The sequence below is a fragment of the Aquarana catesbeiana genome, linkage group LG03 (genome assembly GCF_042186555.1).
Source record: "Aquarana catesbeiana isolate 2022-GZ linkage group LG03, ASM4218655v1, whole genome shotgun sequence".
Taxonomy (NCBI): Eukaryota; Metazoa; Chordata; class Amphibia; order Anura; family Ranidae; genus Aquarana; species Aquarana catesbeiana.
The window spans coordinates 150925965-150943408 of record NC_133326.1 but is presented as its reverse complement, the minus strand read 5'-3'; the positions used below and the strand labels follow the sequence as shown (position 1 = coordinate 150943408).

General features: G+C 44.5%; 1 protein-coding gene across 1 annotated transcript in view; it reads left to right on the top strand.

Annotated features, from left to right (window-relative positions):
• The first annotated feature begins 3553 nt into the window (after positions 1-3553).
• The window catches only part of CHCHD3 (coiled-coil-helix-coiled-coil-helix domain containing 3), a 245425-nt gene continuing 231534 nt past the window's right edge, over positions 3554-17444 (top strand). Inside the window, exons 1-2 of the mRNA XM_073619418.1 lie at positions 3554-3772; positions 8245-8371. Coding sequence (XP_073475519.1) covers positions 3692-3772; positions 8245-8371 — 208 coding nt within the window. The 5' untranslated portion in view covers positions 3554-3691. The remainder of the gene's footprint in view (positions 3773-8244; positions 8372-17444) is intronic.

The following is a 17444-nucleotide window of genomic DNA, read 5'->3' as shown; positions in this document are numbered from 1 at the left end:
CCTTATAATCAATATAAGTTCACCACTCTTCACCACCACTGTACAAACAGAGAAAACGTAGTCAAAACATAGCCAGGGTTCGGTAATCAGAGCGGGTAGTCAGAACAAGCCAGTAAATCAGGAATCCAGAGATCAGTGTAGTAGAGGCAGTAAACAGGAACAAGAACCAGAAGGGAAGTCAGCCAGGCAAAAGTCTTTAAAAGGAAAACAGCAGAGAGTACCCGGATATGTTGACTAGACGAAGGCACAGAAGATCTGATCCAGGCAGTTTAAAGTGTAAGTTTAACTTTACAGAAAAATTAGTAAGGTGAACTTACACAGGACCCCCTCCTCACCCCCCCCCCCGGTCCCGCTAACCTGGACTGCGGCAATCTCCCATTCTGAGCCCCGGTATATCCGCGTCAGGAGTTTGGGGCTTATAAATACCCTCAGCTGAATGTCCAAAACGTACCTCGTCAGGAGGGACGTTTTGGAGCATTCTAATTGGTCAGTGCCGTCACAAGGAGCGGCGCCGACCAATCAGAAGCCGCATGGCCTGTCCTGTCAGCTGGGAAGAAGACGCGTGGATGCTGAGGGGATTTCTAAGCCCCGGACTCCTGATGGCGATATACCGGGGCTCAGAACGGGAGATTGCCACAGGTTGGTTGAGGAGGGGGTCCTGTGTAAGTTCACCTTACAGATTTTTCTGTAAGGCTGGGTTCAGACCATTGCGAATTGGATGAGGGATCCCTGCATCCAATTCGCAATAGCAGGAGATTTTGACCGACTCTCTATGGAGCCAGTTCACATATCTCCACAGTGGGTCCAGTGCGTTTTGCAAAATTCAGACCTGAACTGGTGAACCAGGATGCACCGGGCCCCTGCTGCGAGACGGATGTGGTGATGGTGTGAACCCAGCCTAAAGGTGAACTCACCCTTTAAATAACCAGCAGGGCTAGCTGACGAGCAGGAAATGAAGACCAGGTGATTCACTGTGGAAAGAAGAGTACTGGCAATTAACCGACAGCTGAGCACAGAGCTAAGAGAAGGAAGGGCTGAGCCCAGCCCTGACAACTACCCACTGCCATACACTCCACACTCCTCTCCTGCACATACTACCCACCACCATACACTCCGCTCTCTCCTCCTGCACATACTACCCACCGCCATACACTCCCCTCCTGCACACACTACCCACCACCATACACTCCGCTCTCTCCTCCTGCACATACTACCCACCGCCATACACTCCCCTCCTGCACATACTACCCACCACCATACACTCCGCTCTCTCCTTCTGCACATACTACCCACCGCCATACACTCCCCTCCTGCACATACTACCCACCACCATACACTTCGCTCTCTCCTCCTGCACATACTACCCACCACCATACACTCCCCTCCTGCACATACTACCCACCACCATACACTCCTCTCCTGCACATGCTACCAACCACTGTACACTCTGCACTGTACATTTCCTATTTAACATTACCACATTCTGCACTATGTATGTGATCTCAGACTCTATTTAACCATACCCCCTTTAAACCACGCCCAATATTTAGCACAATCTAAACCACTCCCATGCTTCGCACACCACATTTTTATCACCACCTAGGGCCCACTTTTTATCTTGCACACAGCAAAAACATTTCACCATACACCCCTGGATGTGACCATGGTATTGCTGGAAGGCGGAGGTATCCTATGGAGTATACTTCCACTATGATATAATACCTATGAGTGCTGCCCTGGAAATCCCTTGTTCATGTTCTTCTATGTTCATAGATCCCAACTGTCCCTGATTTGGAGCAATGTTCCTCTGTCCCTCCTCATTTTGGTCTGATCTATATAGTTGTATATAAAATGCACTTTTTATCTTTCAAAGTTTCCCAGTGCTAAACCTTTCATCCAAATTCTAAATAGTTGTATTTGTAAATTTTAAAAGCCAGTATAAAGGAATAGTAGTGCAAAAAAAAAAAAAAAAAAGCCCTTGTGGATTAACCCCTTCAGATCCACGCTACAGCCGAATGACGGCTACAGTGCAGATCTGCTTTGCCGGGAGGGCGTCAATAGGCGTCCTCCCCTCTGCATGCTCGCCACGCCCCCCTGGAGGGTGTGCACAGCGATCACCCGAGTCAATGAAACTCGGGTGATCACAGATCGGAGTAAGGGGTCGATTCTGACCCCTTACCACGTGATCAGCTGTAAGCCAATGACAGCTGATCATGTGATGTAAACAGAAGATTGGTAATATTTTTCATTTTTCTTCTCACACTGATAGCGTGAGGAGAAAAAAAAGCCGATCACCGGCTTCTGTTGAAGGGACATCGGTCCCGAAGAGGAAGAGGCAAAGCCGCCTCATATGTGCCCACCAGTACTGCCTGCCAGTGCCACCAATCAGTGCCCACCAGTACATCAGTGCCAGCAATCAGTGCCACCTATCAATGCCCACGAGTGCCACCTATCAATGCCCATCAGTGGTGCCAATCAGTACCTTATCAGTGCCACCTAGCAGTGCCCATCACTGCCACCCATCAGTGCCCATCACTGCCACCCACCAGAGCCGGCTATTAGTGCCACCTATTAGTGCCCTTCAGTGCCACCTTATCAGTGCCCATTAATGTTGCCTTATCAGTGCCCATCAATGCAGCCTATCAGTGCCCATCAGTGCAGCCTCATCAGAGTACATCAATAAAGGAGAAAAATTACCTGTTTGCAAAATGTTTTAACAAAATATAAAACGGTTTTGTATTTTTTAAGAGGATAAAAAAAAACAGAGGTGATCAAATACCCTCAAAAGAAAGCTCTATTTGTGGGGAAAAAATGATAAAAATGTCATTTGAGTACAGTGTTGTATGACCGCGCAATTGTCATTCAAAGAGTGACAGCGCTGAAAGCAGGAGGAGAGTTTAGGTGCCCAGTAATAAGGATGAGCTCCGGCGTGTTGGCATGCTGCATGTGCAGAGCCCACCAGGAAGTCGTCATGGCGCAGCGCTAATCACAGGCAGGGAGACATTTCCCGATCTCTGCAGCCGCACTTTGGGAAATGTCTCACTGCCTGTGATTAGCGCTGCGCCGGGCCAAGTTCCTGGCGGGCTCTGCACGTGCAGCATGCCAACACGCCGGAGCTCATCCTTACCCAGTAAGTGGTTAATTAACTTTTTTTTTTTGGTTAATTCTCCTTTAAGGGGGTGTGGCGGGGGCGTGTCCTACGTCTACATACGTTTGCTAGTAGCTGTCCCTCATTCCCATCTCAAAACTTTGGGCGGTTTGTTACGTCTCTAAACTGTCCCTACATTCCCACATGTCCCCAGACACTGATAGAGCTGCAGACACACATCACACAGACATGGCCCCTCTGATCACCATTCGTTTTCTATAACACAGCTTATGCTGGAATTGTATAAAGCAGGTTAGATCGTCTGCCAGTCACCTCTACACTGCGTACAACACACCGATCCCGAGCACAGCACACTACTGACACTCCAGCGTGCTCCCGAAGAAACTTTCCGCCTATGTGTTGTCGTGGTAACCACCCACCAATGACAACCCAGTATCATCCTTTCCAGGCGTGGCCTCTCTGAATCCTGCCAATCAACGTGCTCGTAGTTGCTGAGCTGTTGCCGGCTTCTGTGTTCGGCCCGTGTACTGGGTGACCCGGCTGCTGTCCTCAGTAGAGAGGCTGAGAGACCGGCAGTGTGACATGGGGGGCAGCGGGAGCACCAGGAGGGTCTCGTTCGAGGCAGACGAGAATGATAACGTCACTGTGGTGAAGGGGATCCGGGTGAGTGGAGGAGGACACGTGATTGTGGTGCACTGTGTGTGTCCGAGGCCTTGTCTCCTCTATAGGTCATGTACTGGATGGGACAGCACAGCCTGTGGGGGTGTCACTGTGCTCACCGTATGATGGGGGTCTGTGTACAGGAGGGAGGGGGAGCTGCTCATACAATCCTCACACAACACGTGTGTCATACAGTGGAGCTCTGACCTTCTCAAGGTTATGTATTAGGCTGGCCTGCTGGTCACTAATGGACACCAATTGGTTAATAAAGCAGTGTGAGGGGAGATGTAGATGTGCAGCTAAATCTGCCCGTCCTCTGAAGCCTGATCTGCCCTCACATCGCCCTTCAGAGGCTACTGATAGGCGGTGAGGAAACAGTGTGGCCCCTTCTCACTGTCTGATTTATCCCCCCGTTTACACCAGTGCCACCTGTCGTGGGATTTAACAGTTCCAAATCGCCTGACAAGTCGCACCCTATTGTCGGCAGTGGAATGGTTCAAATCAGTGCGACTCAGACTTTGTGATGCACCGATTTGAAAACAGGTTCCTGCACTCATTTTTGCAATTTCAGGTGCGACTTGCATATAGATCTGTGAATGAAGTCGCACAGATGTCAGGCAAGTCGCACCTGAAATTGCACTGACCTGCGGCTTTGAAATTGTGTTACTTAAGCCCCCCGTTCACATCGGGGCGATTTGACATGTCAGATTGCAGCCTATTGACGGCACCGTCCGAATCAGTGCGACATTGACTTTGTGGCTCAACACCGATTTCCAAAAGTAGTTCCTACACTACTTTTGGGGGCGATTTCAATAGACGTCTGTACATGAACCCACACAGATGTCTTTCAAATCGCCCCCCAAATTCACAATGAAATGCGTAAGTTTAGCTGAACTCGCACATTTTCAAACCATCCTCCAATGTGAACGTACCCAGAAAGTGATTGTGTGTGTGTTTTATTTTTTTTTAAAAACAAAACTTTACAAACATGTTATACTTACGTCCTATGTGCAGTTGGTTTTGCACAGAACAGCCCAGATCCTCCTCTTCTCGGGTCCCTCTTCTGTGATCCTGGCCCCTCCCCCCTCTTCAGTGTCCCCACAACAATCGGCTCGCTGTGGGGTCAGCCGAGTCACAGCTCCCTGTGTCCACTCAGACACAGAGGCCCGCCCCTCACTCTCATGATTTTTTTTTTAATCTTTACTTAAGGACCTGGCTTATTTTTCAGACTTGGTGTTTACAAGTTAAAATCAGTTTCTTTTTTTTTTTTTTTGGCTAGAAAATTACTTAGAACCCCCAAACATATAATTTTAGAAACCCTAGAGAATAAAATGGCGGTCGTTGCGATACTTTGTGTCACACACCGTATTTGCGCAGCGGTCTTACAAGCGCAATTTAAAAAAAAAAAAGATACACTTTTTTTAATTAAAAAAAAACAACAGTAAAGTTAGCCCCATTTTTTTTTTTTTTGTCTATATTGTGAAAGATAATGTTACGCCAAGTAAATTGATACCCATGTCATGGTTCAAAACTGCCCGCTCGTGCAATGGCGACAAACTTTGACCCTTAATCTCCATAGGCGACGGTTAAAAATTTCAACGGGTTACCAGTTTTGAGTTAGAGGAGGTCTAGGGCTAGAATTATTGCTCCCACTCTAACGATCACGGCGATACTTCACATGTGTGGTTTGAACACCGTTTTTATATGTGGGCTCGACTTACATATGTGTTCAGTTCTGCAAGTGAACTTGACGAACGGGGCGATTCTTTTTTATTTAACTTTTTTTTTTTTGTTGTTTTTACACTGTCCTATAAAAAATGTTGTATTCCTATTACAAGGAATGTAAACATCCCTTGTAATAGAAAAAAAGCATGACAGGACCTCTTAAATATGAGATCTGGGGTCAAAAAGACCTCAGATCTCATATTTACACTAAAATGCAATAAAAAAAAAAATTCCCCTTTAAGACCATTGGGCGGAAGTGACGTTTGACATCGCTTCCGCTATCCAATGCTATGAAGCCAAGTGGGGGCTATCTTTCCCTCATTTGGCTTCAGGCTGTTGAGGAGGAGAGAACCCGATCGTCTGTCACTACTGACGGCTCCGGTAAGTGCCGGAGACCAGCGGAGCGAGGCGGGAGCCCTCTCCCGCCTCCGATAAAAGTGACCTTGCGGTGAATCCACTGCAGAGACAACTTTTATCTGTAAGCAGACTACCCACTGAAGAAGAGGATACCGGGGTTATGGCAGCTATCTGCTGCCATAACAACGTTATTTGCCTTCAAACAGCCGACGTACAACTGCGGCGGGTGGTCTGCAAGTAGTTAATACATTAAAGCGTATGTTAACCCCACCCAAAAAAAATATAGATCCTGGTCCCTTAAAGCAGATTACACAGCACAGTGCTTGAACAGTAAAAAACCTCCCTGAACTTGCCACTTCCTGTATGCCCTCTCTGCGCTGACCACAAAAATCATGAAACAAAAACCTAAAATTGTGACTGCCAGCCCCTATATTAGAGGCTGGCATAGCACACTGTGTAAGTTTTGAAAAATGAGTGTTCTAAATACCGAATTTCAACTGTCTTTGTGACTAGCGGCCGCTTTACAGCTCCAATGGATTGGTTTCTGCGGAGGAGATGAGCGGTCATGTGATCTCCCCTGCTGATGTCAGAGGGAGATCACGGCCCCTCCCGCAGAAGACATCCATCGGAGCTGTAAAGTGGCCGCGAGTCACTTGACCGGCCTGAAGACAGCTGAAATTCGGTATTTAGAACACTAATTTTTCAAATCAACTTACACAGTGTCAAAGAATGAGAGATAAAAAAAACTATGTTCAGTATCCCTCCCTCAGCGCACACAGAGAAAATATTGATAAAACAATAGTCAGTAACTGCTATACTAAAATGAGATGCATCAAATATATGTCAAAGAGAAATTTCTAAAACATTAGCAGCGCTAGTGCAAAAATAGCAAATATTTAAAAATATCAATGAAATTGCTTAAGAGTCCACTTAAACACAATATTAAATGGTGATCCACTCCGTGAAAGTCCATTAAGAAAAGGCAGGTGAGTATAAACTAGACGATGGTGTAAGAAAATATTAGCAGCGATCCCAAGTCTCCATCACCACACCACTTGTGCCACAGCCCTGTAGCTAATCCACTTACCAGACCCTGCTGGTTAACACGCTTAGCAATCAAAGGGATAATCACTGTTCACTGGACACTTTTCATCTGTATTTTGCTCATTGCAAGCAATAGATAAAAAAATTCCACATAGCGTAATCCAGTACAATAATTTATTAATTTAAAATTAACACAAAAACACACTCACAATGTTTGCATAATATAAGGGCATGTAACATCAATACTATGTCAGTTGTGCATTCACCTCTAACCTCTCACCGCACCTGCAGTGTTCCCGGGAAGGACAGACGAGGATAAGCCCTCCGACGAAAGTGATGACAGAAACGCGTCCGTGTCAGGGCGTTGCTACGCAGCTATCTCCAAAGCCGGCTTATCCTCGTCTGTCCTTCCCGGGAACACCGCTTTTTTTTTTAGTTTTGGATAGAGTGGAGTGTGATTAAAACACCTGTCAATCTTTATTGCTGTTTGTGCCCCTGTTAGGGAGATTCAACCTCTCTATTTGTCTTGTTTGCTGTTATCATTGAAAATGAAAGTAAAAGATAATCCAAAATTTTGTGTTGACCTCAGAAAAGTAATGGAGGGGAAAACTAGTTCTGGTGACACCCCAGGATTCCCTCACTTTGTAATTTCTCTCACTTTCTGTAGTTAAATTTTTCTTTCTTTCATATAAAGTGCAGTGCTTACAAATCCCTTACAATAATGTGAACATATATGCACATAATATGAAAATTAATAACCAAGCAGTGGTATAATAGTCCTTTTAAGAAGAGGAACTAGTTCACAAGGGAGTACAGTAGAGATTTTCAGTGACAGAACATCATCCGCAAAAGGATCACCCAAAAACACCACGTTTCCTCCACCAAGTGTGTCTCTGAGGCTTACCAGCGTGCATGTGACCTTCAGAAAGAGAAGTCACAAAAAGCACTTGTGCATTCCATAGGTCGGCAACCCCTGGAATGATCACAGTGGTTCATCAGTAGCATACACCTAACTTCAGGCATCAACCATGTAAAGTGTTCAAAATCTCAATGTATAAATCCAGCTAATAAGTTTATTAAAATTGGTTAAAATCACTTACAAAGGATTTGCAAATCAGCATTACAAACTATGAATCCCAGAATTCCCAGGAATGTGCGTGCATGCACAATGATGTCACGGCTTCCAGCTCCGCCCAAAGCGTTAACATCATAAACAAAGTCATCAGGGGCACACTTTAGTTTTAGTTTGCCTTTTAGTTACACTTGTAATAATATCTTATTTTATTCAAACAAAGCCATTGACATATTGTTAATCATTTCTACTTTTGCCTTTTTTTTTTTTTTTATAGTTGTCTGACAATGTTATTAACCGTATGAGAGAGCCAACATCTGTTACTAGACCGCAAACCCCACCACCACCTGCACCTCCAAAGGCAAAATTCCCAGCTGAACAGCCAGTTACTGCTGGTTATACAGGTAACAATTTGTGTGTGTGTGTTTTTAGTTAGTACGTTATACTTACTGTGCCTTTGGGGGTTACATCCAAGATTGATATTTTTTTAACAGAAAAGTTTTTATTGAACAAATCAGCAGTACAAAACACATGCCAACAGGCATATTCCAATTGCATTACAAAATTATCAACAGTAAAATTAATCATATTCAAGGGGTTTAACCCCTGATTTAACCGTAAAGTTATAATACAGGTTATAATGCCAGCTAAGAGAACTGTATAAAGGACACATGTAATTTCAGGCAGCAGTAATCGGCACAATAACCCTTAATAGCTAGCCCTTATGATGGACGTTACATTTGAGAGTGGTGGATTAGAGGGTGGAAGGGCAAGAGTCAACGGAAGGAAGGATTAAGACGGGGGAGGTGGGGGAGAGAGACTTAGGGGGAGGGTTAATAGGCAAGGCAAAAACCCAGAGCACCCAAAATGTGTACCCAAAGGTATATCAATCTACTTCTGAACCTCTTGTGGAATAGTCAACCACATGTATCTATCCACCTGGACCAGACTTTGTCAAATTTTTTTTTTGAGTTAACTGATTGAATCCATGAAGAATTACCCAGTAGTAACGTTGGAAGTTTGGCAGTAACACCCCCCCCCATAATGGGAGATGAAATATGCCTTTCGCCACCCTGGGAGGTTATCAAGCCCACACAAAAGAAACCATAACTTTCTCCAATCGCCCAAAAAAGCCTTGGGAACATGGGACAGAGTATTCTGGAAAAAATATAAAATTTGGGCAAGTATATAATTTTTAATAGATTCAACCTTCCCACCAGTGTTAATGGAAGAGTACGCCAGGTTCCACATTTATAAGCAAGTTGTGTCCGCAGGGGATTTGCATTTTTCTCTAAATATTCATCAACCTCGCTAGTCACCCTGATTCCCAGGTAAGTGAATTTGTCGACCCATTTAAGAGGTGTATATGTGTCTATGCGAGGGACTGAGGTGTGTAAGGGGAAAAGTACTGACTTATCCCAGTTTATACGGAATCCCGACTAGCGTCTGAATTGGTCAAATAGAGTCAACGCTGAGCGGAGCGACTAGGAGGCATCAGCCAAATAGAGTAGTGTCATCTGTGTATAGGGACAGTTTCTCCTCAACTGGTCTTACTACTATACCCCGCACAACCTGATCCGCTCTCTATGTATGGCTAGAGGCTCCAAGGCTAGGGCAAACAATGCCAGAGACAGGGGACAACCTTGTCGTGTCCCATGTCCCAAGGGAAAGGAATTAGAAAAGCTGCTGTTTGAACGAACTCGCGCCCCTGGATTTGCATAAATCTGTTAAATCCAGGTCAGAAATCTGGGGCCAAATCCAAATTTCGACAGGACCGCCCACAGGTATCCCCATTCGACCGAATGGAAGGCCTTCTCCGCATCCAGAGAGACCACCACTCCCATTGTGCCTTTGCAATATGAGTGTAAAGCCTTCAAATATTTATATCTGTGCCCCGTACAAGCATAAACCCTGTCTGGTCCGAGTGGACTAACTCAGTTATGACTGTACTTGGTCTGTTAGCAAGGATTTTGGCTAGTAGCTTTGCATCTACATTTAGGAGGGAGATGGGGCGGTACGAGCAGCATATGGAGGGGATCATCTCTGGCTTGAGGATCACCACTATGACCGCTTCCCCCATTGAGCTTGGAAGCGTCCCTGTTTCCATAGACTTGGTGTATACCGAGTGCAGTCTAGGGGCCAGATCTTCAGCATATAGTATGTAGAACACTACCGGGATACCTTTTAGACCCAGGGGTCTTACTAGTCTGTAACGATTTGAGCGCCTTCAAAATCTCTACCGTGATAGGTACATCCAGTTTACGGTATGTAACGGTATGTCGTCGTGAGAACCGGAATGTCTATACTCTCTAGGTATGATGTCAGCTTCTCTGTGCCATATGTTACCTGGGAGCTATAAATTGTTTGGTAAAATGAAGCGAAACACTGGTTTATCTTGTCGGGGGCATAAAGAAGGTCTCCAGTCGGGCCAGTAATGTGAAGGATACTAATTCCCCCCGACTGCTCTTTGGAAAGCCAAGTCAGCAGCCTTCTTGTTTTCTCCCCTGCTCAAAAATGCGTTGGGACTGACGAGGGGATCAAGGCTCGAGCAGCTGAGCATGATCCAAGATATTCCTCGGCAGTATCCTGATGTCCCTGACTCCGGGCAGAACAGACCTTCCAGCAAAAGCCAAATCTATATGGGAAAAAGTGTTGCAAGACGATGAGTGGCAGGTGTAGGGACTGCGGGTTCCTCCACCTCCAATCATCCGTAAGACCATAAGTGTCCCCCAGGCTGCCAGGCCCAGATGCAGAGAACCTGCAGCTGTCAGCCTATCGATGCCAGAGTCAGGCACTAGATTAAAATCCCCCAAGAGAACAACATTGTCAGTAGCAAACTCCGCCACCTTGGCTGTGATCCTATTTAACAGAGAGGGAGGAGACAGCAAGTATAAACCTACAATAATCCACTTTAGACTATGAATTTGTGCTTAAATAATGACATATCTACCATCTGGGTCCAGGAGCTTTAAAGGGAGTGACTTGAGCACAAAAACACTCGCACCCCTTGCAAAATTTGAGTAGGTGGAGTGGTAGTGATGTCCAACCCATGGCTTTCTGAGTGCAAGAGTTCTACTACCCACCAAGTGAGTCTCTTATAACACACATATGTGTGGATTATAGTGTATGTCTTAAGAAATTCGAACACGAGGGATTGTTTTATTGGAGAATTCAGCCCCCTAGTGTTCCAAGACAAGATGTTAAGCGAGGACATGAGTTCTGTCCAGTAAACGGGTGTTAGGATCAAAGACAGCAGTTTCCCCCCACCAGGGTTGCTGAACCCGGAGAAGGCAGGAAGAAATATGCGGCAGTAATAGAAAGCCAAGCACAGTAATAGATAAGTATAATGTCATGCAATAAGAAAAAAATCATGAAACAGAGAAACACAGAAGCCCAATTAGAACAACATCTCCCCAGAACTGGAGAGGGTTTCCCACCCCAAAACCATGTCAGCTCGCCGACTGCAATGGGGGGTCCAGTGCAAGAAATCGGAGGAAAATGGAGCTTCTTCCCCTTCCTGGATAATGCACCTGACAATCTGCGTCGCATCCAGGTGTCAGTCGGTCATAGCAGGAAGAATTGCACCCTCAGGAGCAGGATATTCATTGGCTATATAGCGGAGCTTGAGAAGAAGCAGCCACTCACGTCGCCATCTTGGACTCGCTCCCAAGATTAATGTTTTAGTTATACGAGGTGGTATAAAAGTTTTGAGATTGGTTTTGTAACACGCCAACAGATGGCAGCACAAGGCTGCACGCGTCACGGAGCACCAACCTGCATAAAGACACTTTTGGTCAGAGGTGGTAAAAACAGGTTGCCTTTCCTCTTAACCTGACCTGGAGACCAGAGCTTATGGTACACATAGCCTGCCAAAAAATGTTACCACAGGTTGCATTCTTCAGGTAGTACCGTTGCTAGACATGACTCATTCAAGTGAATGGGGCTTTGCTGCAACTGCATGTGATGTACGCAGATGTAGACCATTGCTAAAGCTTAAAGTTCATGAAGTTCCTGATTGCCTCCAATCTTGAGGCTGATAGAGAGACGATGCGTGCCTTAGAATAAGGTAACTGTAAAAATGCCTGTTCATAATCGCAAACCAAAGCTTTTGGCCAAAGGTGAGAAAACTTGGGTGACATAGTGACTTGAGCACCACTGCGAGTCTGGATGACCACAGTTCTTTAAGTTTATAGTTGATTCAGAACAGTGAAGTAGGAGCCTTGAAGGTATACTTTGTCTTCAGATGTGAGCCATGCTAGAGGGGAGTGCTTTGATACAGTTCTCAACAATCATAATATATAATCTATCAGTCAGACAAACATGAGAACCATATAGGTCCAACATTAGGCAGAGGGCCTCTTGGTGTAACAAATCATAGACCTATGATAGCTGGGATGTGGTTAACTATTGGGAAGTTTGGCTAGGCCAAAGCCCCTCCTCCCTTGCTTTGCTATATGGAGATATTTGCTATTGCAGATAAAGGAGGAGATCATAGAATCTATTTGTGGAATATTTTACAGAAACATAGGCGATGCTTTTTAGCATGGATAGAAGTTTTGGAAGGTATATTCTCTATATTCGGTTTATTCTACCTATTAAATTGAGAAGGAGGAATCCCTAAATCCCTAGTCTAGATTGCATTTGGGTTACAATGGGGTCTGTGTTGAGTGCAGTAAATTTAGGAAAGGTCATTGTGAATTATTATCCCTAAGGCCTCATGTACACTGCTGCTCAGAGGCAGTTGACTGCTTTTTTCAGCTGCCCCTTAACTCATACAATTTTATCTAATGTGTACATGTACACAGGTTTATTTAATGTCGTTTTTAGGCAGTTGAGTTTAGAGGCCTTTTTTGGAAAGCAAAAAAATTAGTTCAGATGCTGAGTTTAGAGGCATTTCAAGCGCTAAACGCGGTAACTCGTGTTTAGCCTTGTTTCGTTTACAGACGTTTTTCATTTTGGCTATTTTGAAAAAAACGCGGCATGTAAATGAAGCAAAACTGACAGTTTTACACATGAGTTACTATCTGTCAAGTTAACCACTTAAGGACCAGCCTCGTTTTGGATTTTAGGAGTTTACATGTTTAAAACAGGTTTTTTTGCTAGAAAATTACTTAGAACCCCCAAACATTATATATGGTTTTTCTTCTAACACCCTAGAGAATAAAATGGCGGTCGTTGCAATACTTTTTTTTTGCACCGTATTTGCGCAGCGGTCTTAAAAGCGCACTTTTTTTGGAAAAAATTCACTTTTTTGAATAAAAATATAAGACAACAGTAAAGTTAGCCTAATTTTTTTTTATATTGTGAAATATAATGTTACGCCAAGTAAATTGATACCCAACATGTCACGCTTGAAAATTGCGCCCGCTCGTGGAATGGCGTCAAACTTTTACCCTCAAAAATCTCCATAGGCGACGTTTAAAAAATTCTACAGGTTGCATATTTTGCGGTACAGAGGAGGTCTAGGGCTAGAATTATTGCTCTCGCGATCGCTGCGATACATCACATGTGTGGTTAGACCACCGTTTTCATATGCGGGCGCTACTTGCGTATGCGTTCGCTTCTGCGCGCGAGCTCGTCAGGACGGGAGTTTTAACATTTTTTTTTTTTATTATTTATTTTACAATATTTTATTTATTTTTACACTGTTTAAAAAAAAAAAAAATGGTGTCACTTTTATTCCTATTACAAGGAATGTAAACATCCCTTGTAATAGAAAAAAGCATGGCAGGACCTCTTAAATATGAGATCTGGGGTCAAAAAGACCTCAGATCTCATATTTACACTAAAATGCAAAAAAAAAAAAAGTCATTTAAAAAAATGACATTTGAAAAAATATGCCTTTTAAGAGGCGTGGACGGAAGTGACGTTTTGACGTCGCTTCCGCCCAACAGTGTCATGGAGACGAGTGGGCGCCATCTTAGCCTCACTCGTCTCCAGACACACCACAGAGGAGGACGCGATCGCCTCCGCCGCTACCGACGGCTCCGGTAAGCGGCGGAGGGCACTGGATCGCGGCGGGAGGGGGGAGGTCCCTCTCCCACCACCGATAAAAGTGATCTCGCGGCGAATCCGCCGCAGGGACCACTTTTATCTGAAAGCCGGCCACCGCGCGAAAACGGGGATACCGGGCTTATGGCAGCTAGCTGCTGCCATAACAACGATATCTGCCGCCAAAGTTTGGACATACATCGTCGTGCGGCGGTCGGTAAGTGGTTAAATCGTTCAGGAGAGTTTGTAAAAACGTCCCGTGCACATTAAGCCTAAGTATTTAAAGTGGTTGTAACCCTAAGAAAAAGAAGCAAGGTAACAGATAAGTGAGCTTCAGGTGGGGCAGCCTTCCTGTCACACAGGGGGAAGTTTCTATCCAAGCGTTTACACTTTCAGGGCTAGTAAAAAAAAAAAATAGTGGGTGTGCTGTTTCTATACCACCCTGGTCTTGTGATCTATTCTTACTAGACTTAATATGTTGTCTTTTTCCCTGTAGTTCAGTAACTTCATCACAATTGGACCAGGAATCTGCTCTGGTGGAGGTGGGTAGCTCAGCGCCCAGTTTGCTTACTCAATAATAAAACTCTAGTTGGCTCCAGCATAGCCCATTTTTCTGTGAATTCCTCTGCATTGTTCTTCTGTAAGTCTACTAGGCTAAGGTTGTTCTAGGTCATCATTTTTTTTTCTCTTTCAGCAGTTTGACTTTGGCCTCCAGGCCACGGCAGGTATCAGTTGTATGGTGTCTTCAAGCTCTTTCAAACTCTGTTTCACTTTAGTTGTTCTCTCTTGAATGTTCTGTATATTCTATCGCAAGATATTCACATTAAGGCTTGAGCCCTCCACCCTGCCTATTAAGTTGTTTTTGTATAATGCACTGGTGAAGATGTGCTAGATTCATGTGAATGTTCACATTGCAAGCTAGACCATGCCCCACTCAACTTGTATAATTAATGGAAAATTGAGAGACCATATTTTATTTGAATGCACTAAAATACATTTTGTTTTTGAAAATGTAGATTTTGTAAAATATTTGCACACTTTGTTGTGTCTCTTTCAATTTCAGCAACTCATATTGTTCACCAATTACTGTTTTTAATAGGTTTTAAACAAATTTTGCATACTTGGGGCATGGAAGATATTGGAAAAATGTACTGCTCTCAGTAAGGTTGAGAACCATGGCATTAGACAATGCTTACCAACTCAAGTAATGCACAAATAACACACAACAAAAGCACAATACCTACCATACACTGGACAGACAGAAACACTAAACCTGTCCTACATGCAATTTATGTTCAACCAGTCATTACAGGAGTGAATTACATTAGAAACATAGTTTCGTGGTAGACATCAATATGAATCAAACACTTCAAACTACATGTTCTTGAAATACACATTATTGAATTTTCATAAAAACAGAATGAGAAATAAATCCCTGTCAGTCTACATGCTGGCTGCTGAATATATTTATGCTTGTAGTTTTTGTACAAATAAAAAGCAAACAACCAATTTTCACCAGTACATTTCATGCAAATATAGAACTGCCGCTATATATCAAAAAATGAACCTGCCAAAAAAAAAGCAAAAATGCTTACATGATTAGGCTTTTACATTTCCCGACTCATTTGCTGCATATAAGTTCCAGGGAGATAAAGTCAAACCTGATCTTTAACAGAATTAGCAGTATTCTCCATGAATTGTTTGTTTTGTTTATTTCTCTTTTTGTAGCACATGAGATAAAAGAATAGTGCGGTGTCAAAAAATAGGGGTGATATGAAATCCCTGAGAAATAAATGAGGTTTACTTAATTTTTTCTCCACCCAATGCTGTGTCCTGTGCCCCCTACACTTGAACCCCCCCCCTCCATTGTAGTGTCCTCTGTCCCCATTACATCACCCCCACCCTGTAGTGTCCTCTGGCCCCCACAGTAGTGTGTCCTTTTACCATCCAATGCTGTGTCCTCTGCCCCCTTCACATCACCCCCCCCCCCACTGTAGTGGTTTCCTCTACCCCCTTCCTCCACCCAGTTGTGTCCTGTACCCCCCATAAACAGTGTGATCTGACTTCCTTCACATTTCACATCAATCCCTCCGTAGTGTCCTCTGTCCCCCCTCCAACAGTGTACCCCCCCACCCCCTACACACACACACACACACACACACACACACACACACACACACACACACACACACACACACACACAGCATTGTGTGGGTAGCACTTACCTGGAAGTGTGTGTTGATCAGAGCAATGATCAGAGGATAGCATAGTGCCGGGTGGACAGCGGGAGCAGGAGCTGGCGGAGTTCATAATAGTACAAGCTGGTGAGTGGTTGCTAGGACCGCCTAGCCACCAATCACTGAGCAGCTCCCGCCCCTGCCCTCCATCATCCTCCCGCTCTCTCAAAGAGCCGTAGTCACAATCGTGCCCCAACCCCCCCCCACCCCGATCGACGCATTGTCGAACCCCCCCCCAGTCTGAAGCAATTGTCCTTAAGGACGGAAGGACAGTAAACTGTCCGGTACGAGCTGTTATTTTTTTTTAACTCTTGATTTGGTTTGCGAGTGTTGTCTCGCAAAATGAGCAGTATTCAAGCCTCTGCAGTGTGCAGTACTGCATGTGGCCAGAGGTGCAGGGGTGGCCGGTGACACTCAGAGCCGTTCGGATGCACTCAGAAAAATACCCGGAAACACTTGGAAATACTCAGTTTCCGAGTGCATCCGAGCGGTTTTTGAGTATTTCCGAGTCTCTCCGGCGCCCCCTCCCCCACCTCTGGCCACATGCAGTACTGCATACAATAGAAGTCAATGTGGAATGAATTATTATCTTTGTTTCCATGGAATTTTATGGGGAAACTCACTTTGATATGTGAGTTCTTTGGAATACAAGCATTCTCTTGGAACGGATTATGCTTGTTATCCAAGGTTCCACTATATAAGGCTTCATGTACACTGCTGCTGGTAAACGGACATTTAGGAGCCGTTGGGTCTTCTTTTTCAGCTGCCCCTGAACTCTCCTCTTATCAGTACATGTACACAGGGTCGTTTATAGTCCTTTCTAGACAAGTTTAGTTTAAAAGTTTAGAAGCATTTTCTGGAAATCAGAAAAATGCATTCAGGACGGATGTTCAGAGGCATTTAAAATGCCAAACGCCTGTAACAGCTTGTAAACGCGGTAACTTGCGTTTAACCGCGTTTCGTTTACAGGCATTTTTAATTATTGACTATTTGAGGAAAAAAAAAAAAAAAAGGTGCATCTAATCGCAAATGCTGCAAAATGGACGTTTTAAATGTCGGTTACTTTCTGTCAAATTAAATCGTTCAGGAGAGGTTGTAAAATGTCCCGTGTACATTAAGCCTTATGCCCCGTACACACGGTCGGATTTTCCGACGGAAAATGTGTGATAGGACCCTGTTGTCGGAAATTCCGACCGTGTGTGGGCTCCATCACACATTTTCCATCAGATTTTCCGACACACAAAGTTTG